The 15,962-nt window shown below is 38.6% G+C and overlaps 1 protein-coding gene across 3 annotated transcripts in view; it reads left to right on the top strand.

The window, feature by feature from the left end:
* ADAMTSL1 (ADAMTS like 1) overlaps window positions 1-15,962 on the top strand; it is a 1,109,873-nt gene that overhangs the window by 855,071 nt on the left and 238,840 nt on the right. For all 3 annotated transcript variants that reach the window (XM_061425212.1, XM_061425211.1, XM_061425213.1), the window contains 3 exons: window positions 1,917-2,121; window positions 3,456-3,603; window positions 6,073-6,157. In XM_061425212.1, coding sequence (XP_061281196.1) covers window positions 1,917-2,121; window positions 3,456-3,603; window positions 6,073-6,157 — 438 coding nt within the window. The remainder of the gene's footprint in view (window positions 1-1,916; window positions 2,122-3,455; window positions 3,604-6,072; window positions 6,158-15,962) is intronic.

The raw sequence follows: 15,962 nt of genomic DNA, 5'->3' as shown, positions 1-15,962 counted from the left end.
TATAGTTTTTCACATACAGAACTATAGTTAATCCTGGAACCATACTATAAATACCTGGAATAATATTCACATCATTTGTCTTTCTATGATCACTGACAATGAAAAGGATACTTATTACTGTTTATGAAATTACACCATGGATCAGGGCCAAGTGTTGAGACAGAAATTAATCACTCTCTCTTCAGAAGGGTCAACTTTAGGGATGTTAGAGTACCAATTAGGAAATGTGCTCTTTTTATGGCATCTTAATGTTTTAAGAGATTAAATGCCCATTCAAAAGCATATTCCCAGTTCACTGTCAATGTGAGTCTAATGTGAATTGATACTTATATGTTCAGCTTAATTTTAGTCTGAATCAGACCTGTTATCCACTTCCAGCTCTCCAGAGATTTACATGGAGACAAATGAGAATTGGTCTCACCCTTTTGGAAGAGAAACTCTACAGAGCTGCTTCCTTCTCTTGAATGGGAACAGAGATTCTCCAAAGGACTAACCAGAGAGCCTCAGTTTCCCCATAATAACATTTTCTTCTGTGTCTTCTGGGGAAATATACAAAGGAAAATATTGTATTTGGCAGCATGTTTGGGCTGTTGGCAGTGAAGATAACAGTTGTTGCCTAGACTTGAACAGTACAGAGAATTGTGGAGGAAAATTCTCTGTAAGTGGGAAACATGTTATCCAGGCTCATGCAAAAGAGAAATCAGGCTCACAACACACATGAAATCCCATGTAAAGGGTAGTTCACATCTCCACAGCATGCCTGTGCAGTGTTTTTAGATTTAACTATTCAAGTGGATCAACTTGCTGACATTTTATTTCTCTCTCATTAAAATGGTATTTCTCATAATTTTAAGAGAAATTCTTAGAGTTCCTTAGCAGTCCTCATAAACAAGCAGACTAGATAGGCAAGAAAGAAAAACTAGCCCCTGCGTTTCTGTTCTTACAAATTTGACATTCTCTAAACCTCCAAGAAGAATCAGGCAAAGATATCTCTCTGCCTCTTGTCTCAAATGCATCAAGCTGTAGAGAGAATTGAAAAGTCAGTGAAATTCTCTTAAATGCCATTGACAACATTGTTATTTTTCCCCTTACTTCACTGAATACGTAGATTCCAATGCCATGAGCTTTTGAACCAAAGCCAAACTTTTCGTAGTTCCAGGAGTTCTTGATTGGAGGAGTGCTGACTGTCAGTACCTCACCCCAGCAACTAGGGAACACGTAGGTAACACCTATATTGACACTTTGGCTCCTTAATGATGATACAGTTTGAACATCAGAATTATACTGAATCCATGCAGTCCCAAAGTTGATGACCGTAGAACCAAGGGAGAAAGGGTGTTTAGTTTACCTTGATCTTTCATGAGCTCCTCAAGTAAAAGTACCCAGAAGCTAAGTAATGAAGTATTACACTGAAAGTGAGAATATTAGCTCAGGTAAAAACTATTAGAGTTAATTGATTAACCAATTTTAGTCTTAAGATAGATATTTAGATACATAGATATTGGATAGATGCAAATATATATTTATAAAATATAAAATAATATAAATATTATACATATATACACATACACACACACAAATACACATACAGAGAGAATATATATTGAAACCATAAGGAAAAGTACTGAATAGCCCTCTTTTGAGTAAGTGATGGTCCCCACAGATAGCCTTGTAGACAGTTCTCAGAGTAATTTCTTACATTTGTGTAGAGCTTCAAGGTTAACAGAACACTTTTGCCAGCATTGAATCCTCTCTGACTCAGCAGACTTTGGGCAATCACTGGCTTTCGGTTCTCTAGAGCTCAGCCTCTCAGAACCTATTGCCCTGATGGGTACTGGGGAGGGAGTGGTGGGAAAGCTCACGGAGGAGGTGGGCAGTGTGCGGGTTTGCCCTGATGACTCCCCTTGCTTCTGTAGGTGGGAGGCCACCCCATGGACCGCGTGCTCCTCCTCATGTGGGGGGGGCATCCAGAGCCGGGCAGTTTCCTGTGTGGAGGAGGACATCCAGGGGCATGTCAGCTCAGCGGAAGAGTGGAAATGCATGTATACCCCTAAGATGCCCACCGTGCAGCCCTGCAACATTTTTGACTGCCCTAAATGGCTGGCACAGGAGTGGTCTCCGGTAACTGTGACTTCTTTTTTTGTTCATTAGGAGAGTAAGTCCATTCTTCCCTCTCCGCATCATTACCCCACCAGCTACTCTGTCCACCTCCCCACTTCTCCATCTGAGGCATCTAGATGCCTACCTGTATAGACCCTGGAGTAGGCTTACCCCAAATCAAGCACAGCCAAAAGTAAATGAGTAGGAAAAGTAAAAATATATATATATATGTATGTATATGTATATTTAGCATGCATGCATATACACACACATCTTTTTCTTCAAGTGACTTCAAGAAGCCACTATCACTCCCCATAATGTTCTCTTAAGTAACAAGAGGAGGCAAAGGTCTGCCATGAGTAGCTGAGGCTGAATGAGCCTGAAGTTGTGTAAGCTGTTCTGATGGTTGAGCACAGCAGACCAAAAGTTTGATTTCATTTTTTGTTTCTTATACTTTGTCTATGTCCAAAAAAGTGTCTTCAGTGGATTAAGATGAAAACTATGTCTATTATTCACTGAGAAAAAAAGATGAAAATAGCAATGTACTTAGAATGGAGGTGAAAGAGGATTAACTAAAACGAAAATAGTCTAGATATTAGGAAAGACACTGCAGCAGCTTAAACATAAAACATTAATTGGGGGGCTCCTGGATTCTAGTGTCAAAAGGTGCGAAGTGGCAAAGGAGATGGAAAGGTGAGATGGAAAGATGTGTCCTTGGCCACAGAGATGGCCACAGGTTACTCACATGGCCTTGTGGCTTTGTGGCTGCAGATTAGAGCTGTGATGTCTCTTTCTATCTAGACTTGCTCCCAGGCATGTAGAACCACTGAAGGTGCTGTCTACATCTGGCCCTTGAATTAGTTCCTTTCATCATTTTTCCATGCCATGGTTATCAGTTGGATCAGCCATGCTGCAATATAAATTAGCTATGATGGAAATTTAAAAAATTTAATGTCCACGTGGGAGCTGGCATTTTTCATACTTTAGACCTAACAATCATTAGCAAAATGACTGAATAAAATTAACATGCAGTCTTGGTAATCAAAAATCGGGCACACTCCATCATTTCTTTCCTCCTTCTCTTCACTGCTTGGTTTGGGACTTTGCACATACTGTGTGCTTAAGAACGGCTAACTGACTAATCCAAAGTGAAGAAATTGCAAATGATTTAAAATTCAGCCGCCTTCACCCCGAAATAGCCAAATAGAACAAAGATCCCATGACTAGTAAGAAGTGATATAAAGCCACCAGGAGCCCTTCTGTAAAAGCAGGCCTTTAAAGAGTCTTCGGTGGGATGTGAGGAACAGTAAACAAGGCTTTGCCTATGAGTCTGCTTTCTTGCGTTCTCCTTCCAGTGCACAGTGACGTGTGGCCAGGGCCTCAGGTACCGTGTGGTCCTCTGCATCGACCATCGGGAAGTGCACACCGGAGGCTGTAGCCCCAAAACCAAGCCCCACATAAAAGAGGAATGCGTCATACCCACTCCCTGCTATAAACCCAAAGGTAACTTGACAGGGGCTCTGTAACCAATCTTGTCATGGCCGTGTGTATTCACTGCTGTTTTCAGTTCCTTGGAATATTTTTAAGTATCCCAAGTGTTCTTTATAACTATCCTTTGTAACTTAGACTCTACTAAATGGACTTAACTATTTCTACAAGTCTTTCCAATAGTTTTGCTTGCAAATTGTTTTAAGCACTATGTATTGATGGAATTCTCTCCTGAGTCAGAAAATTAATGGAAGACTGCTGCTAAAAAAAAATCAGATCTACTTGAAGCGAGATATTATAAAGATATTACAGAAGTATATGTGTGATTTACTATTCACATTGCTTGCTATTAAAAACAAAGCAGTAAGATTCATCAAGTAAAAAAGGGAGAGGGCTTAAATCAATTAAGCAATAAATGTGGGTATATATATACATAAATATATGTATGTATATCATTGAATCACCTTGCTATATACTTGAAACTGATACAATATTGTAAATTAACTGCACCTCAGTTTAAAAAAAAAACAGTGAATCCAAACTGTCTGCTTGGCTAAGCATGAAATATACCATCAGATCAGATCAGTCGCTCAGTCATGTCCGACTCTTTGCGACCCATGAATCACAGCATGCCAGGCCTCCCTGTCTATCACCAACTCCCAGAGTTCACTGAGACTCACGTCCATCGAGTCAGTGATGCCATCCAGCCATCTCATCTTCTGTCGTCCCCTTCTCCTCCTGCCCCCAATCCCTCCCAGCATCAGAGTCTTTTCCAATGAGTCAATACTTCGCATGAGGTGGCCAAAGTACTGGAGTTTCAGCTTTAGCATCATTCCTCCAAAGAAATCCCAGGGCTGATCTCCTTCAGAATGGACTGGTTGGATCTCCTTGCAGTCCAAGGGACTCTCAAGAGTCTTCTCCAACACCACAGTTCAAAAGCATCAATTCTTTGGCGCTCAGCCTTCTTACCTCATACTCATAAAACAACAACAAAAAGTTGTTGCTTTTTATATTGAAAGCTTTAAAATTAAAAATTAACATGAAACTGGATTCCAGAATCATAATTTGAAAGGAAAATTGGAATAAATCTATTGATGTCTACAACCCACTGCCTTGCCTGTTGTAAGTTTTCCATGAATATTACCTTCAGCTCTTGAGTATCATTAGCTTCCTCAAATATAGGAGGATCAGTGGCCACTGATATGGCTGGCAGAGTCAATTCAAAAAGACAGTAAAATATTACAAGCCTACTATTCATGCTAAGCTGAATGCTCATTATTGAAAAACAGGGATGATTCAAGCTGTCATAGACATCTTCATTGACTGAGTTCCTTTATCTTGGAGAGGTGAGCTAGTTATAAAACTATGTATGTATATTTGGAACGATTTTGCTGGGTTCAAAATGTTAGTAAATCCTTTTGGCTTGGGCAGTTTTACATTTCTCACTGGCTTTGTTTTCTAAATGGTTGTTGTACATAGAGGATAAAAAGTGATGCCCCAGCTTAAAATAATGCATTTTTCATTTGTTCGTCTTTACCCAGCCACTTCAGAGAAAGAAAAGCAGTTTGTGGGTAACTGTAAAATCTGTGTTTTCACAACTAGGTAGTGAGTCTGGCTCTCTAAACATCATTAAAATGCTATATAATTCTATGGTGTATGCATATACAGACATATTTCTTTCATCTTTATAATTATATGTTATAAAATGGTGATAGAGCTTCACTGGCTCATACTATAAAGGCAAATATGCCTATACATGACCCTAATAAACATGTCAGAGTGCAAATCTTGGCAGTTACTTATGTAGGAGCAGTTATTTTTAGTTTTTCTAAAAACTAAAAATAACTCTTTATTTTTTTAATTTTTCTCCTCCACAGTTTTTTCTTTTTTCCAGGAAGTTGTTAGGAAGCTTATTTTGAATTGTTTGACCAAAGCTAGATAAATATGTGAAGCAAGCCAAATTATGGTTTGTGGACCCAAAGTTCCTCATATTCCAATTGTCAGTGAACCTCTGGTGGATATTGCATGAGTCAGGTGTCTAAAGCAACATTTTGAGAATTTCAGAGTGGCAGTTTTCTTTGTTTTTTTACAGTATGGCATAGATCACAGTTAGCCAAAAAGCAAAAGAAAAACAAGTTAGAATTTATGAAAATATCACAATATAATCCACTGTATTTTGTTTTAAAAGGTAAATAGTGCTCTATCTTTTCAAGAGGAAATAGTGAAAAGATACTCTGATGATTCTTTATATACATTTTGAGCTCCTAGAGTTATAACTTTCATAATAAAAAGACTTCACTCTCCAACATAATAAAGGGCACTCATACACAGAAATTAACCTGAAAACCTATTATTTATAGTTACCAACATCATAACTTTTAGGTAGTACAAAATTGAGAACTGGGGAGGAGAAAATAGCATTTCCTTGAAATCCTAAATTGGTTCTAACCTCTTCTTTTTTGTCTCTATGTGCTGAATTCTCAGAAAAGCTTCCAGTAGAGGCCAAGCTGCCATGGTACAAACAAGCCCAAGAATTCGAAGAAGGAGCCGCTGTGTCAGAAGAGCCCTCGTAAGTTTTCAACCATGAGTTGTTTGGCTTTGGATGCTGATTGGTTTAAAGAAAGAGGTATCTCACCCAGGCTTTCATAGGATCTGAACTAAGTATACTCCTCTTACCAAGGGTGGAGTGAGGCTTTGGGGCTGTCAGATTGGAGATTTATCAAAGCGTTTCTAAAACATGACTGCTCTCTAAATCTTTTGAGTTATGAAAATGCAAATGTAGTGCCTACCCTCTTCTTCAAAATCTGACCTTGTCTTTTCTCTTGCCAAGAGGCTGAAGGTAAGAAAGTCCAGGCTGCATCTGATGATGTAGCATAGATTTGCTGTGAAAGCCTAGGCAGCTTTTTACACTCCTTATCTCCCAGCTTTGCAGTATAGCCACTCACAAAAATGAAAGGGTAAGTGAAATATATCTGAAAGCAAAGGAAACTCATTAGCTTTTCTTTCCCCTTTCTTGCTGGATCGGTAGTAGATGGATACCAGGTCTCTGCCCCACTTGCTTGTGGTCACACAACTGCTCAGTTTGATCAGGGCCGTGAAATCTGTAAGACCACTGTATGCTTCACAAGAGAAAACAAGGAATAGAGACAGATTGATCGATCAATAACTGCATACTGATCTACTAGAATACACTGATAGGCCTCTCTGCAGCATCATTTTTAAAAATTTTGGGAAGCACTGTATTGATGAATTTCATCTATGTCCAAAGCAGTTTCTCCAATTGATGATTATCTAGTTTATTAAATACAAGCACTAGACTCAGTACTATGCATTAATACATAAGACATGTTATGTGAGCTTCCAAGAGCTCACCGTATAGCGTTCAGGATGCAAATGGTTTCCAAATATAGTTGTTCAGTTACTAAGTCATGTCTGACTCTGCAACCCCATGGACTTCAGCATGCAAGGCTTCCCTATCCTTCACTGTCTCCCTGAGTTTGCTCAAACTCATGTCCATTAAGTCAGTGATGCCATCCAACCATCTCATCCTCTGTCACTGGCTTCTCTTCTTGCCTTCCATCTTTCCCAGGATCAGGGTCTTTTCCAAAGAGTTGGCTCTTTACATTTAGTAGGCTTTACTAAAATTTAAGTAGGCTTTACTTAAATTGAAGAAAGTACGGAAAACCACTAGACCATTCAGGTGTGACTTAAATCAAATCCCTTATGATTACACAGTGGAAGTGAGAAATAGATTTAAGGGACTAGATCTGATAGATAGAGTGCCTGATGAACTATGGACGGAGGTTCGTGACATTGTACAGGAGACAGGGATCAAGACCATTCCCATGGAAAAGAAATGCAAAAAAGCAAAATGGCTGTCTGAGGAGGCCTTACAAATAGCTGTGAAAAGAAGAGAAGTGAAAAGCAAAGGAGAAAAGGAAAGATATAAACATCTGAATGTAGAGTTCCAAAGAATAGCAAGAAGAGATAAGAAAACCTTCCTCAGTGATCAACGCAAAGAAATAGAGGAAAACAACAGAATGGGAAAGACTAGAGATCTCTTCAAGAAAATTAGAGATACCAAGGGAACATTTCATGCAAAGATGGGCTCAATTAAGGGCAGAAATGGTATGGACCTAACAGAAGCAGTAGATATTAAGAAGAGGTGGCAGGAATACACAGAAGAACTGTACAAAAAAGATCTTCATGACCAAGATAATCACAATGGTGTTATCACTCACCTAGAGCCAGACATCCTGGAATGTGAAGTCAAGTGGGCCTTAGAAAGCATCACTACGAACAAAACTAGTGGAGGTGATAGAATTCCAGTTGAGCTATTTCAAATCCTGAAAGATGATGCTGTGAAAGTGTTTCACTCAATATGCCAGCAAATTTGGAAAACTCAGCAGTGGCCACAGGACTGGAAAAGGTCAGTTTTCATTCCAATCCCAAAGAAAGGCAATGCCAAAGAATGCTTAAACGACCACACAATTGCACTCATCTCACATGCTAGTAAAGTAATGCTCAAAATTCTCCAAGCCAGGCTTCAGCAATTCATGAAACATGAACTTCCAGATGTTCAAGCTGGTTTGAGAAAAGGCAGAGGAACCAGAGATCAAATTGCCAACATTCACTGGATCATGGAAAAAGCAAGAGAGTTCCAGAAAAACATCTATTTCTGCTTTATTGACTATGCCAAAGCCTTTAACTGTGTGGATCACAGTAAACTGGAAAATTCTGAAAGAGATGGGAATACCAGACCACCTGACCTGCCTCTTGAGAAACCTGTATGCAGGTCAGGAAGCAACAGTTAGAACTGGACATGGAACAACAGACTGGTACCAAATAGGAAAAGGAGTACGTCAAGGCTGTACATTGTCACCCTGCTTATTTAACTTATATGCAGAGTACGTCATGAGAAATGCTGGGCTGGAAGAAGCACAAGCTGGAATCAAGATTGCCAGGAGAAATATCAATCACCTCAGATATGCAGATGACACCACCCTTGAGGCAGAAAGTGAAGAGGAACTAAAAAGCCTCTTGATGAAAGTGAAAGTGGAGAGTGAAAAAGTTGGCTTAAAGCTCAGCATTCAGAAAACGAAGATCATTGCATCTGGTCCCATCACTTCATGGGAAATAGATGGGGAAACAGTGTCAGACTTTATTTTTGGGGGGCTCCAAAATTACTGCAGATGGTGACTGCAGCCATGAAATTAAAAGATGATTACTCCTTGGAAGGAAAGTTATGACCAACCTAGATAGCATATTGAAAAGCAAATACATTACTTTGCCAACAAAGGTCCATCTAGTCAAGGCTATGGTTTTTCCAGTGGTCACATATGGATGTGAGAGTTGGACTGTGAAGAAAGCTGAGTGCCGAAGAATTGATGCTTCTGAACTGTGTTGCTGGAGAAGACTCTTGAGAGTCCCTTGGACTGCAAGGAGATCCAACCAGTCCATTCTGAAGGAGATCTGCCCTGGGATTTCTTTGCAAGGAATGATGCTAAAGCTGAAACTCCAGTACTTTGGCCACCTCATGCAAAGTGTTGACTCATTGGAAAAGACTCTGATGCTGGGAGGGATTGGGGGCAGGAGGAGAAGGGGACGACAGAGGATGAGATGGCTGGATGGCATCACTGACTCGATGGACGTGAGTCTGAGTGAACACCAGGAGTTGGTGATGGACGAGGAGGCCTGGCATGCTGTGACTCATGGGGTCGCAAAGAATCGGACACGACTGAGTGACTGAACTGAACTAAATTTTGCTAAATACATAAATTAACATTGTAATCTATATGTTTAAAAGCAATTTAGAATCTCCTCTGGGTCATCCTGTTTGAATCAAAATCTGTATTGTTTGCCAGAATACAAATTGTGTTCTGAATCATACCCTAAACATCAAGAGATTGAAAAAGAAATCCAAAATACAAATTGGTACAATGACCAAAGTTCAATTTGTAAAGAAATGGTACTTAGTCACTTGTTGCACAGAAAAATGGTTTATATATGAGCAAACACATTTCTTAAAAAATAAGAAGCAAAACATAGGTTATTTCTGTATTATAAAGTTGCGGTAGCTTTTTTTCTTTTTTTTTTTTTTTCTGCTTATTTGAGGAAAGGCTTTAAGAAAAATCAGCTAACCACTACAGAACTGTGGAGGAAAGTCAGTGGTTAAACACTACAGTGCAACTTTTATGTGACTATATCAAGGCTTAGAACTTTTTGCTTCTCTCCTGCCAGTACCTGGCTTGACAGGCCTTATTGTTCCTGGAGAGGAAGGAAGCAGTTCATTTTAGAGGGATATTAACTCTTGAATCCACTAAGGTCCTATTTGAGACAGAAAGATGCCGTATAATTGGAGCTAGTTACTCCTTATATGTATTCTTAGGTTAATATACATTTAAAGCCAGTTAGGTTTTATTTTACCTAAATAAACTCTGCTCTCCTGTACATTATATTCTGTCATGTGGTCTAAAGCATAATTCTGTATGTAACATTGCATTATGATCAATGTTAAATAATATAGCAAAGTTTAAATTAGATCAAAATATCTTATACCAAAAATTAGACACATTTCCCATTACTAGATATTTCTCAAATGAAAGCTGTACAAAAGCATTACATAGACCACAACATTATATATCCATATTTTGTAATGAGTGTTTTCCACTAAACTTCTGATTAAGATGCATTATGCTTAACTTTAATCCTAACAAATCCCTAAAGTAGTTAAACACATAATTTTAACCATTGAAACTATGCCACATATTAGATTATTAAATTTTACTCTTGGTGTAATGGAATTGCCATCTTGGCATGATTAATCTGAATTGAAGTAGATTGTAATTAGAGTGCTAGTGCTGGGTAAAGGAAATGTGTACTATTAATATTATGCTCAGAACAATAATTACTTTTATATCGAAATGAAATAAATGACAGCTGTAGAATGCTGTAATGAAAGGTATATGGTTTCCACATTTTAATACACTTTACATGTTTCATGCACTGAACCCTAGAAAGGCCCTATGTGTCACATTCTTTTTTTAATGGATTTTGAAATTTAAAAACATAATTTTGCATGGTCTTAATTCTTTTTTATGCCACATAGACTAGCTTCTAAATGTATGGAGCAACCTATAATTATTTTCCATACTATAATGAAAAAATGATATACTGTCAGCAAGTCTTTCTTCTCCCCACAGAAGGGACACACATTGCTTAAATTAAACAGTGATGTTTAGAAGCTGCGGTTGTCACTTCTGAACTCATCAGAGAAGAGAATCAGAAATAGTGGTCCAGGACTATTATCTCCTGCTTTGGCTCCAGTTAACATTCAGAGTCCTGTAGTAAAACAGCAAATATCGTTTATTTCCCCTTATATAAAATAGGAAACATTATCACTAGCCTGTCTCATTGAATACTAGAAGAAAATATGTAACTTTAAATCTTTAGTAGATGGAGATACTATTACTGAATAATAGATTCTTTTGGTAACCCTAAAATAGAAAAAAAAAAAAAATGGTTAGCACTGTAGCCAAAAACGTTGGAAAGCAACCACTCTAAGACATGTTTAGAAAAAACCTATAGTAAAGACTGAAAACTGAACTGCCAAAAAAATAACTAAATCTTTATAGAAGTATATACTGGCATTGTTGTTCCACTAAACTAAATGCCCTGCAGAAGATACAATTATCAGTTTCGTAGAATAACTGAAATAAACATCAATAGTGGGTCACATGATGGTAACGTATTGGGCTAACCAAAAAGTTCATTTGGGTTTTCCCATATCATGCTATGGAACAATCAGAACAAACTTTTTGGCCAACCCAATACATACTTACTGTGGTGAGATTTGTCTTATGAAGCTACAGCTTCATTTAGAAATGCATTTAGACGTTTTTTTTCCTGCAGCAACACTGGTTTATTTACAACGTATTTGATTCATATAGTATGAAGGTAGGAATATTGCCTGAGTCTATTTTCTCGATCTGCAGAAAATGATTTGCTAACCCACATGTAGAAATCTTGCTCTCTAAATTGACTTTTCACTGGTGGCCATAATTTGCCTTAATCCACACATAGGTTTTTATCAGGTTTCCCTGACAACCAACCTCAAAAATCTTTAAGCAGTGTATGTTTGTTTCTCTTGATTGAGCAGGACAACATGAACAAGATCCAACCCCAAACTGAAACTAAGAGATGGGCTGGGGGGCACGTTAGCTAATGAAACGGATTAAGCACAGAAAAACCTTATAAATTAATACAGTAAAGTGAACTTGCTTCTGAGAATGTCAGCTGAGAAATCCATAGAAATCCTTGCTACTTAATTAACACAGAAAAAAGTATGATATAAGATAGACTTTTGCAAAAAGTAAGATTCTGGGACAGTTGCACTTTTCTGAGGATAATAGCAGTGCCATTCTAGCACTGGAAAGGGGAAAACGGGAGAGGGACTTACGGAATTCTCTTCTGCCTTTATTTAAATTATGTAATTATGTGTTTTTGCATTTGCTTTCAGCTGATGAGAGTATTATCAGGTTTAGAACACATCCTTGAAATGCCAGCTGATTGCTTCCACAAACAAGTATGTGGAAATAGCTTTCTAGATATTTTTTTAACCATCAAAATTTTACTTGTGTTTGGTGAAGGATCAGAACTACAACTGGTCATACAACTGTATTCATTAATTAAGTAGAAGCTAAAGAAATCACTTGACTTGATTTCCCATCTCCTGCTTTTATACCTTCCTTTTAGTCTTTGTTAGGATGTGTGCATAAACAGCACAACCACTGCAAGCCACATACACAACACGGCCACTTTGACAGCTTAATTTCTTGAGCAAAAATGAAATGCTGGTGACTTCTGGGATCTATCAAGACAGCTCTCTGCCACTGTTATAGTTAATCAGCTGGTCTTCTGAAAAACCCTAATCTGACTTGAAATAGGAAGGAAATTTTTCGTTTTCTTAACTTCTTCAAGCCACTAATAAGCCACTCAGTACCCTAGAGGGTATAATCTGTTAAGTGAGGGCTTAAGGCTTAAGTACATGTGTGCTCAGTCATGTCCAACTCTTTGTGACCCTGTGGACTATATAGCCTACCAGGCTCCTCTGTCCATGGAATTCTCCAGGCAAGAATACTAGAGTGGGTTGCCATTTCCTCCTCCATGGGATCTTCCAAACCCAAGGATCAAACCTGCATCTCTTCAGTCTCCTGCATTGGCAGGAGGGTTCTTTACCACTGCACCACCTGGGAACCCCCAAGGCTTAAGAAAATGGTATGGCCTGACGGCTCTTGATGCTTTGACTTTCTCTTTGTATTTTCTGCTTTCTGAATCCAGTCATCCCAGGAAGAAGAAGGTGGAACTAATTGGCATCTAGGGGTCCAGGTATCCCCCCAGATTGATTTCAGTCACCAGGAGTTCTACTTGGATGGCTCAGAACAAGTGACAGGAGGCAGGTGGTTCGTTCCCTTAGATACCCCTTGACCAACATCACCATTTTAACCAGCCATTCCTCCATCTAACCCTGGCACATCCTGGCATACAGGTAGAGACCCTTATCAGTGTTTTGCTTCAAAGGTATGATTGGGTGGTCCTCTGTGCCTTGATCTTGCACTTAAAAAAAAGTCTTGACTTACTTTATTAGATTTTCATTGAACAGCTTGACTGCATGGTTTAGAAAACATTTTTTGGCTGCAACACAATACTCAAACCTTAAATATATTGTCATAAATAACCTTGGTGTGAGCCATTTTAAAAAGGAAAAAGGAAAGCAATCAGGGAGAAGGCAGCAGTAATATCTGGATGCCAGATGGCATCAGCTTAGTGATGGGGCTGTTCAGTAAGAGGCAAAGAGGAATTCCTGTCATGCATCTGTGTGAACAGAACCCACAAGGAATTAAATACAGAAAGAAAAGCCAATGAGAGTCACCATGGTTATCCTATAGTCATTAAATGGCTTGTTTACCTTGTTGAAAATAGTATTTAAATATATAATATTTAAGAGTATGTTTACATTAGTCCATATTTATATCTAGTAAGTTGTCTGAGAATGTGGATGGCTTAACTCAGTGGTTAAGAATGTGAATTCATGTTTTTTTAAAGTGGTTAGAAATGTTAATTGGGTGACACGTGTCTTTATATTTTCCCCCAAAGAATATTTAGGGAATCAAAAATTGGTAATGGAACCAGATAGTTTTGTTGTTCATACCCTTAATGTAAAATACCTTAAGTACATTCTCTTTGTAAATCTCAGGCCATAGAACATAAAAAGAAATATCTTAAGGGAGAAACAGATATATTTCTTATGAATCAATAGTCACCTAAGGTTAAGAATTGTAAACACTGTTTGCTGATCATTAAATCCTCAGAAAGGATGTTGAAGCAGAACATGACATTAGAATTAGACAATAAAAACAGCACAACAGCATTTAATTTTGATTTGGCACCTGCAAAGTGAAAGCCTCATACTGGCCAGAATGAATGAGCCCTGATTCCCATAACCATCATGACTTCCCTCCCTTCCAGCTCCTTCCTTTCTGGGCTCCTGGTCTACCCAGATTGCTCTCCTCCCTTATATCCTCTGCAGAATGCTGAATGTAAATTCTTTGGGTGATCATGTATTTTAGATAATACTGGACCTCCTAATTGTTCACATCTCCCAATGAAAGAAATTGAATTCACCCTTAAGTCACCTGCTCTGGGCCAGATTTTGTGCCAAGTGCAGGTTTTGTAAAAAGAAATCCAATAGTCCTTGCCCTCAAGAAACCTTGAGTGTGTGCTTACCACAGGCATGATAAGATTGTGACCAAAGTGTTGCGTATTGGCCAGTTATCCACAGATTGAACAAACGAGTCAGCTATTTGGAAGAAATGACCTTTGGGGTTTGGGTATGCACAGCACAATCATGTTAATGATTTCACAAGAAGTGTAGGAGAATTTTTTATTGAATTCCCGAACTCTCTCTACTACTCTGTGTCCTCTGAGCTCCAGTATCAGGATAGTTAAGCTAATACATGGTAAAAATGCACAAATACAAGAAATGAGATAAAGAAGACTGTGATAGAAACCACAGGTGTTGTGGGGACATAAATGTGGGGATTGGCCGATGATGATAAAATGTCTGTGTGTCTGACTTTGACTCTAAAACTAGCACTTGAGGAAAGATTATTTGATCTTTTTATATAGCAAATGATTGGATATCTTATATCAGAAAATGTACCTCATTAATCTGTGTTAGGTGTTGAAAAATATACTACCAGAATCCCAGATAATTTCCTGAAATGTTTCAGATATATCAGGCTGCCAATTATGTGAGTTGGTGAAGGGGTGGTGAGTCTCTGTATTTGTGTACTCAAACAAAAAAACAGCCCTGCTGGAATCAAATTAAAAACCACTTTAACTATTACTCACAGAGCAAGGTAACCCACTCCAGTATTCTTGCCTGGAGAATCCCTTGGACAGAGGAGCCTGATGGGCTATAGTCCATAGGGTCACAAAGAGTCGGACACGACTGAAGTGACGTAGCACACACAAGCATGGTAGCAGCATGCTCAGTGGTGGAAAGTGTGGGCTCCAGGGACAGACTCCTTGAATGTGAATCATGGATTCCCCCCAATAGTAACAGGGGACCCTAACAAGTCACTTAACCCCATAGGCTTTAATTTCCTCATTTAGAAATGAACATAATGAGATCTATGTTATAAATATATTGAGAGGATTAAGTTACGTGTAAAGTGCCTGTTATGCAGGAAACTCTGTCTAGGTGTTGACTGTGGCTATGGCTGCACCTTTTCCAGTATCATTCATCTTTCTTGAGAATATTGAGAGCAAACATGTTTCATAATCATTCATTTACAAATGGAGAAATTGAGAGAGGTGGTATCTCTGCTTCATACATTTTATATCATATAGCATGTGAGACAACCACAAGTGACCACAAATACCCTCCAATTTCAGCTCATGGCTCTTAGCTAACACCACTTCTCTGCATGCCCTCTATATTTCTGAGACTCTTTCAAGACTCGCTTATAGGCATCTCACTTTGAATTTAGCCAGAAATTTATCCTAAAGGACAAAGCTTAGTTACCTTGATTTGAACAAAAAGCAATCTGTAACAAATGGCAAAAATAAGGAAAGTTTGGAAGGTGCTCATCCTCTGTCAGCTCTGAGTTACATACAGTTGATCTCCCAAGCTTGCTCCCAGCATACACTGAAACAGAAAAATCAATAACAAATTCAAGAGAGCAGACAGAGACATTTTTATGTAGTCACTAGAAAAGCCTTTCTCGCAAACCAGTAAGTTCTAAATGTGTCAACCCCTCCTACTGTCTCCACTTAATGCTTATTCTGTAGCTACTTCCAGAGCTAAATCT

Source organism: Bos javanicus, chromosome 8, assembly GCF_032452875.1.
Source record: "Bos javanicus breed banteng chromosome 8, ARS-OSU_banteng_1.0, whole genome shotgun sequence".
Taxonomy (NCBI): Eukaryota; Metazoa; Chordata; class Mammalia; order Artiodactyla; family Bovidae; genus Bos; species Bos javanicus.
This window is presented reverse-complemented; position numbering and strand designations above follow the sequence as displayed.